The sequence below is a fragment of the Aedes aegypti genome, chromosome 3, assembly GCF_002204515.2.
Source record: "Aedes aegypti strain LVP_AGWG chromosome 3, AaegL5.0 Primary Assembly, whole genome shotgun sequence".
NCBI lineage: Eukaryota > Metazoa > Arthropoda > Insecta > Diptera > Culicidae > Aedes > Aedes aegypti.
The window spans coordinates 332589364-332597785 of NC_035109.1; the positions used below are offsets into that span (position 1 = coordinate 332589364).

An 8422-nucleotide genomic window follows, 5' to 3' on the forward strand; every position below is an offset into this window, starting at 1 on the left:
CCGTAAATGACTCTCAGAAAAGTTTTATTTTTTGCGCCATGAATACGCTAGTACGTTCGTTGTGGCGGCAGATACCGTTTTGATTCATATTACGGACACTTAAGACCTCAGTGAAGTATAACTAATCAGAAACCATATAAAATAAATCATTCTGTATGATTCCTCTGCTCACAAGACCCTTATTTTTTGAATGGTGGGTAAAGATTTTGATTCTGTCTCATAAATAATTTTAAACGGAAAGAAATGTGTAGACTTTTCATGATTCTTATTCCGGACGCTTCTTTACTTTTGCCTCATTTTCCGGACAATGTGATTCGTAATACGGACAGCTCATGAAAATCACATAAAGAAAAGTCAAATCATCAATTGAAATAGCTAAGCCACTATACAGAGAGGTTTAAGCCACTTGGACATTATTAATTTGCATAGATATATATATGGAAAATGCATATTAAAACGATCCTTGAAAGTGAGAACTTCTGAACGCTATAAATTGAAACATTTCGTGTGAAATGTTTCCCATACAAAGTAGAGCGTCCGGAATTAGAAGCTGTCCGTAATATGAATCAAAAAGGTACAACCTTTCAGGTGGAACTGGGAGCTTGAGATTCTTGCCTTTCCTAAGCGAAACTCATCCATACAGCCGTATGGAAAACTACCTTTGGCACTTCTTCCGGGAGGTGGCCGAGCTTCTAGTCCATTTGACCAGAAGCTCAAGCTTGGTCTACCTAGGATGTGGCGGGGGTTCATCAGTGGGCTCTGTTGAATCTTTACAAAATATCACATATCTGCAAGTAGCTCTGAACAAGCGACCTGGTACCGCTTTCAAAGTGCCTTAGCCCGCTGGCGTGCCATATGGCACATCAGGATGGATCCCGAGCAACACACATGTTATAATGCTGTATTATCAACAAATATATAACTTATTTTGGTCATATATGAGTTGATAATACACAATTATAACATGTGTTTTACTGGAGATGTCAGTAAAGTACTGATTATGATATACTGGCCGCAGATGTTGCAGTTCTGACAGCCGTACTATTCCACTTCCCTAGTAAGGACGGATGACACCTCTCCGAAACGACGAGTAGACTAATAGTGCGGTTGCCCTCGTCCCGTTAAAACTTTGGCAAGCCTCCGAGTACGTTCCAATTCCGCCACCTTAGCCGGTGGAACTAGGCAGAGTTAAACGTTTCCTGTTTTGCACCAATCTGGCTCTGAACATGGTACCCCATGAAGGACTGTGTCGACCCTAGCATGGCTCTCACTGCTTGCAAAGAACACCATGGGATCACGAAGACGACTACTTACGACGGAGGAAGAATACGGTTTAAAGGGGGTCTAACCAAATGGAGAACATCTCAGACAATACCCTAATGGAGGTTGAAGCAGCAGAGGGTGAGAATGCAAACGCGTTCGCGAGAAGCGGAAAGCTACAACGTTTGCCGTGCTACTGGAGAAACCAGCAAGTAGCAGCAAAGCGTTGCAAGGTGAGAATTCTAGACTCCAAGCATGACTTGACATGATCTTTCACACCGAAATCGGGCAACAGCATTTGCCAGGAAGGACTATCGGGGAATTCGATGTTAATGGAAGTCAAATAGAAGGTTAATGAACTCTTCGAGTACATGAAGGACACGATTAATGTGCTTAACTAGATTAGGAATCTAGTAACGAGCATGAAATCCGCCATAAACGCACTGGGAACGAACAGGAAGCGCTAAAAATAAGAGCCGAGGCAGCCGAAAAGGCATCACAAAATGATAAGGAACAAACTGTTGCTGAAGCACCCAAAATTCCTAAGGCACATGCCAACAAGCCGTCGAAGAAGCGTGATAAAGATTCGCCAGGAGAAGAAGCGGGCTTGAAGAAACAGAAATACGAGCAGGGTAACTACCTGCTGAACGGAGCAGAAAACGATGAAGAATGGCAAACCGTCAGGAGCCAGAAGAACAGAGGGAAGAAACACGACGAAGAAAGAGAAAAAAAGGAAATAAAAAAGAAAGTGACTAGCCGCCCGCGGCGTAAGTGGTCGAAGGGGGACGCCATATTAGTTAAGGCAAACGACCAAACCACGTACGCAGCGATTCTTCGTAAGGTCATAGATGATCCGAAGCTAAACGACCTCGGAGAGAGCGTGATTAGAACGAGGCGTACTCAGAGAGGAGAAATGCTCTTCGAGCTGAAGAACGATCCGGTGATCAAGAGCTAGGCCTACCAGGAGTTGATTGCTGAGTCGTTGGCCATCGAGGCAAGCGTAAAACCTTGAACCTAGGAGTCAGCGGTTGAGTGCAGACGAGTGCAGGACGAGATCACATCCAATGATGATCTGCAACAGGAGTTGCACACAGTTAGCGACGATTCGGCTACCAGTGGCCGCAGCCAGCATACTAGTGGAGAAGGAAAAGGTGAAAATTGGATGCTCGGATTGTCCGCTGAGACTCGTCTCCCGAACCGAGAGGCCACCGATGAGGTGCTTCAAGTGTATGGACTTCGGACATCAGGCGGCAATCTGTAAGACTCCCGACGGAGCCGAGTAGTGCAAGAAATGCGAGGAGAAAGGGCACTTCGGAAAAGATTGCACGAAGCGACCAAAGTGTTATCTCTGTAAACCGGAGGAAGGAAACGCCCATGTAATGGACGGTTATAAGTGTCCTCCGAATAAGAAGGCGATCGCAACGCGACAGTAGTTGAAGTAACGCAGATCAACTTGAAGCATGCGACACTGCACAGCAACTGTTGTGGCAGACTACAACGGAAGCAAAGTGCGACGTTGCGATTATAGCTGAGCCGTATCGAGTACCGCTCGATAATGCCAACTGGGTGTCGGACAGCACGGGAATAGCGGCGATACATGTGATGGGTAGGTTCCCCATCCAAGAAGTGGTTTCTAGCACCAAAGAAGGATTCGTGATCGCGAAAGTCAATGGTGTCTACGTTGGCAGCTGCTACGCTCCTCCAAGGTGGACGCTCGACGAATTCAGTCGGATGTCAGAGGAATTAACCGATCAGCATGTCGGTCAGAAGCCAGTACTAATTGAAGGAGACTTCAATGCATGTGCCGTGGAGTGGTGTAGCAGGGTAACCAATGCCTGAGAATACAGCCTACTGGAGGCCCTGATAAAGCTAGATCTGTCCTCACACAATCTCTGGACTATATTGTCCGGGGACGTGTTCTCTCCGCATGTAGCAAGCATGCGTTCTCTCACAACCAAGGAACGTGGGCAACAGAACACGACATGCTCCACTGTTTCTTCCACACCAGCTAATCGTGGTACGCAACCTGCCCGCACCTATGCCTATAAGAATCATGTCCTATATCCCATTATTGCTGCTAACCTCTAAGCGTTGTCTCTTTACACACGTTGTACCTCTCTGGTACCTTCTTGTACCTCTTTGGTACCTTCCGGCAATGATGTACACGAGCTCTTTAGAATCCGTTCAGCATGCACTTGCTACTCTTAAGCACATGATCACGCTTTCCAATCGCTTTAGGTTTCTGCTCGTTCTAAGTGCTTTTGACCAGATTGGTCCTCCTCCTTCTTCTTCTTTATGGCGTAACATCCCCACTGGGACAGAACCTGCTTCTCAGCTTAGTGTTCTTACGAGCACTTCCACAGTTATTAACTGAGAGCTTACTATGCCAATGACCATTTTTGCATGCGTATATCGTGTGGCAGGTACGAAGATACTCTATGCCCTGGGAGTCGAGAAAGTTTCCAACCCGAAAAGATCCTCGACTGTTGGAATTCGAACCCACGACCCTCAGCTTGGTCTTGCTGAGTTTACCGCTACGGCTATCTGGGCCCCCATACCTTAGTATGGATAGCGCCACATTTGCCAGGAAATGCGTTTGCTGACAATTACAGCAGTGCTGTTAGACATCATCCTCGACAGCGCTGCTATAGCCGTAGATGCCCTTTTTTAAGGCATATTCTACGTGGCTAGCGAAGCTGAGCTTGTCATCGATCATTACCCCAAGATGCCTAAGGGATCGCTTGGACTATGGTGCAATCACCTACCGAGATGAGCGCCCGTTGCTCGGACTTGCGGTTGTTGACCACCACCACCTCAGTCTTGTGACGGGCCAGTCCTAGTTTCCTAGACTTCATCCATTCACCAACAATGGAAACAGAGCACGCTGCTGACAACTCTACTTCTTCCACCGATTCATCATAGACCACTAGGGTGATATCGTCGGTGAAGCCAGCAATCTTTACACCCTCGGAAAGGGCAGCCTCAGTACGTCATCATACATCGCATTCCATAACAGTGGGCCCAGGATCGAGCGCTGCTTTCATGTTCGATTGCCACCCCAGCTGTCTGAATGATCGACTTATAGCGTCCAGAGTAGATTTACCTTTCCTGAATCCAAACTGGTTGTTGGACAGGCCGTCCGCACCTTCCGTATACGGTACTAGCCTGTTGAGTATCAAGCTCTCCAACAACTTGCCCGTCGCATCTTATAGACAGATAGGTCTATACGCCGATGGGTCACCTGGTTTTTTCCTCGCCTTTGGTAGCAGCACCAATCTTTGTTGCTTCCATAAATCCGGAAAGATTCCTTGTTCTATGCAGCGTTGCATCGTGGTTCTGAACATGTCCGGATCCACATTGATTGCCATTTGTATAGGAACATCACCTTATCGATCACCTTAGGCTGAGCCGACTTCTCTTGGGGTGCCATGGCGCTTCTGGTCTTAGCCATTACTGCTCTTTTGGAGTCACCCCACGGACTTGAGTTGGCACTCTGAATTGATTCGTACCACCAGTAGACAGGCGATCTGTTCTTTCTGGGAGGGGTTTTTCCCGGCATGGAAGCATTACATGCTAGTGATATCACAGCAGCTAACTCTTCATCGTCTAGGTCCAGAGTTTTCTGTTCACGCATCAGGGTTTCAGTAAATACCTCGCCGTCGAAGCGCGTTGTTTTCCAACCACAGTCTGGGTTTGAGTTATATTGCACTGCTCTCTGCCTTCCAAATATTATACTATAGCAAATAGCTTGTTGAACGTTATGAGTATAACCGTCATTGACGTTCCAGTTCATGGTTACAGTAAAACCTCCATGAATTATTGGAGGGACCACTGACTCATTTAAATATCTAGTCATAGAACTGAATTTCGTTGAAAATGTTATTCCAATGGACCATTGCCGAATCAGAATTTTCGGATGTCTGACGCAATTTTTAAAAATTTTACAAAAACTATATTCAGATACCTAATTTTGCACTACAACTGCTAGCACGCACATTTATTACCTGAACCTGCTGATTCTGCATTTCTGTCCGATGACTGCCGACTGGCGTGCAACATTCCCAACATTCATCGACCACAAGTGTAACGCGTTATAACGTATTATGATAAAAATACGAGAAAGGCACTGTCACCGCTAATTAGAATAATGAATGTTTTTTAAAATTTTATATATAATTCTTTTCAACAGATCATAACAATGTCCTATTCCAAAATTTCATTAATATTTGAAAACCATTTCAATAACCATGATGTCCGTGGTGATTGTTGTAACCGAGATGATGAGCTCCGCCATAGTTGTATCCGTGAGCGGCCAAAACTGGGGCAGCTACCACATTATCGGCATACGCGTGGTGATGATGCACTGGAACATGGGCTACGGTGACATGCTTGGCGATCAGTGGAGCTCCATGTCGGGAATATCCGTAGTGGTCATTGGCCAGGTATTGAGCGTAGCCATCTTCATAGGAGTGAGCTGGGGCGAAATTGTGTCCGTACACGTGGTGATTGTTGTGTGAGTGGATATATCCGTGGTGGAGATTAGAGTGGGCGTTTCCGTGGGCCACAGGAAGAGAATGGGTACGGGTAACCGTGCTGTAACTCACTGCTGCAGCCGGGGCGTAGTTGGCAGCTATTGGAGCAGCATGAGAGTCGACATGTCCAGCGCTGGCATAGGCCAAAGATGCGAGCAGAAGGATGAACTAGAATAGTATTTCATAAAGAATTAAGTTTCAAATTGAATACTGAACATCTATAGATGTCTTCTTACCTTGAACATGTTGCTTGATGCCTCTATGGTTGTCACTCGAAAAACGTTGATTTGAACAATGATACTGAAACGAACTTTTGACTCAATATTTATAGGTCAAAATGAAGAGACCGTTTACTCACCTAACACCATAAATTAATTGAATCACAAATATGAGCTACGTAGAGCGTTTTCCTCACCGTTTGCGGGTGTGACCTCCTAGGTTTCGGTTCACTAATTCTGCCTCACATACTGACTACCAGTAGTCATCATCGACAACCACAACACATAGCGCTGATGGAATTTTCGGAAAAGTGATTTCCTTTTCGAGCTTCACTTGGTGTGGTGACCAATCATTTCCTCAATAATGTCGGTGCTGCTTTTCCATGCATAACTGTTCTATGTTTGAAAATTGCTTGGGACATAGGAGAGTTGTGAGTCATATTACATTCGTAGTATTTAGTTGCTCTACGCATAGCTGTCTTTTGTAACATAGAGATTATATAGAGTATGTTACAGTTATATTGAATAATCATCATTAAATGATATTGATTTGGGTTGCCCCGAACGTTTAGGGTCGCCAGGTCCTAACGTACAGACAACGTATCCGTGGTCTTCCACGAAGTGGCCGACCTCCACCTAGTTCCCTTCTGAATATTATTTATGCAATTTTTCCTTCCGCTATTCGCACTAAGTTAACAGTCCACTGAAGTCTGCCATATTTTACACGCTAAACTATATTCACATCTTTATACGCTTGATATAGTTCGTGGGGCCCAGATAGCCGTGACGGTAAACGCGCAGCTATTCAGCATGATCATGCTGAGGGTCGTGGGTTCGAATCCCGCTGGTCGAGGATCTTTTCGTTAAGGAAATTTGCTCGATTCCCAGGGCATAGAGTATCTTCGTGCCTGCCACGCGATATACATATGCAAAAATGGTCATTTGGCTAAAAAAGCTCTCAGTTAATATCTGTGGAAGTGCTCATAAAAACACTGAGCGGAGAAGCCGGCTCTGTCCTAGTTAGGACGTAACGCCAGGAAGAAGAAGAAGATAGTTCGTGATTCATGCATCTGCGCTACACATCCTTTTCTAGTTTCCCACTGAGTATTATAAGCAACATTTTACGCTAAAACAGTGCTTCCCAAACTTTTTCAACTTTCGCCCCCTGATATGTGAATTTAATGTTTTAATTTAATTAATTTAATTTGTACATTTTAAAATATTTCCTTAAACATAGATAATCTCCAATAATTTGGAATAATTTACTAGACTGCAATTTATAATAGCAATTTTCACAATATTTTGCGTGCATTACAGGCTACTGAATCAGTTTTCGGTACAAGCTCGGCCCAGTTTAAACAATTTAAATGTAATATATACAAATGCGCCAACTTGTGGCGTAGTTGGGAGATGATTCGTTAATTGTGATTTCACACTGATTTATCCGCTATTTCAAAATTTACTGCAAAAATGTTTGATATTTCTGGGTACGTTTTTTTAAATAATCAAAACATACTGAAAAATATATGGAAATCCAGAACAAATACCAATGATGGTATTTGTTGTAACACCAAGAAAAACTCAGTCCCTATTCGCAGCCGCAACACGTATTTTAACTTTTCGGGAAACGTCATTGTCACATGTCACAAGTGGTCCAAGTAGACATACTCTTCAACAACTTTAAACATATCTCCTTTAAATGGCACAAATGCATCCTCCACGGACATACGAACGAATCCAATAAGGTCGATATCGTCCACAAAGTCAAACAGCATTTTATGATAATGCCGTTTCTCTACACGCCAGATCTCCTAATAGAATCGAATGCAATGTGAACTCGAAAATTCGTCTCCCTGCTTCAACCCGTCTAACGTCACAAACGAACCTCGACTGCAATCCGAATACTTGATTTTGAATTATCCATCGTAGCACTTATCAGCTTTATTAGCTTCGCCAGAAAACCATGTTAAAACATTATCTGCCACAGCTCATTTCTTTTCACTGAATCGTACGCCGCCTTGCAATCAATAAACAGATGGTGAGTCTGCAAGTTAAGCTCCCGGAATTTATCTGAGATCATTCGCGAGGTAAATATTTAGTCCATTGTAGAAGGACTCCTTCATCGGTCTTAGTCTGACATCGAATTTCGTCATCCCCTCGTTGTGCCCAATCCAAAAATACTCGCATGGGTTTTTAACGATTTTATTAAACTGAAGGAAGCCATCTTGGATTTCAAAATGGCGTCGGACATCGATTTCCGTCATCCCCTTGTCGCGCCAGTTCTGAAAATACCCATATTGCATAGACTTTCAACGATTTTCCGCAATGGGAGGTCGCCATCTTGCATTTCAGAATGGCGTCGGGTATCGGTTTTCATCATCTTCTCGTCTTGCCCGTTCCGAAAATATGGCA

General features: G+C 44.3%; 1 protein-coding gene across 1 annotated transcript; it reads right to left on the bottom strand.

Annotated features, from left to right (window-relative positions):
• Positions 1–5436: 5436 nt before the first annotated feature.
• Positions 5437–6109, bottom strand: LOC110678802 (histidine-rich glycoprotein-like). The gene is made up of 2 exons (XM_021852195.1): positions 6029–6109; positions 5437–5960 (listed from the first exon to the last, which is right to left on the bottom strand). Exons 1-2 carry the CDS (start codon positions 6035–6037, stop codon positions 5499–5501), a joined length of 471 nt encoding a protein of 156 aa, XP_021707887.1. The 5' UTR covers positions 6038–6109; the 3' UTR covers positions 5437–5498.
• Between the last annotated feature and the right edge of the window lie 2313 nt (positions 6110–8422).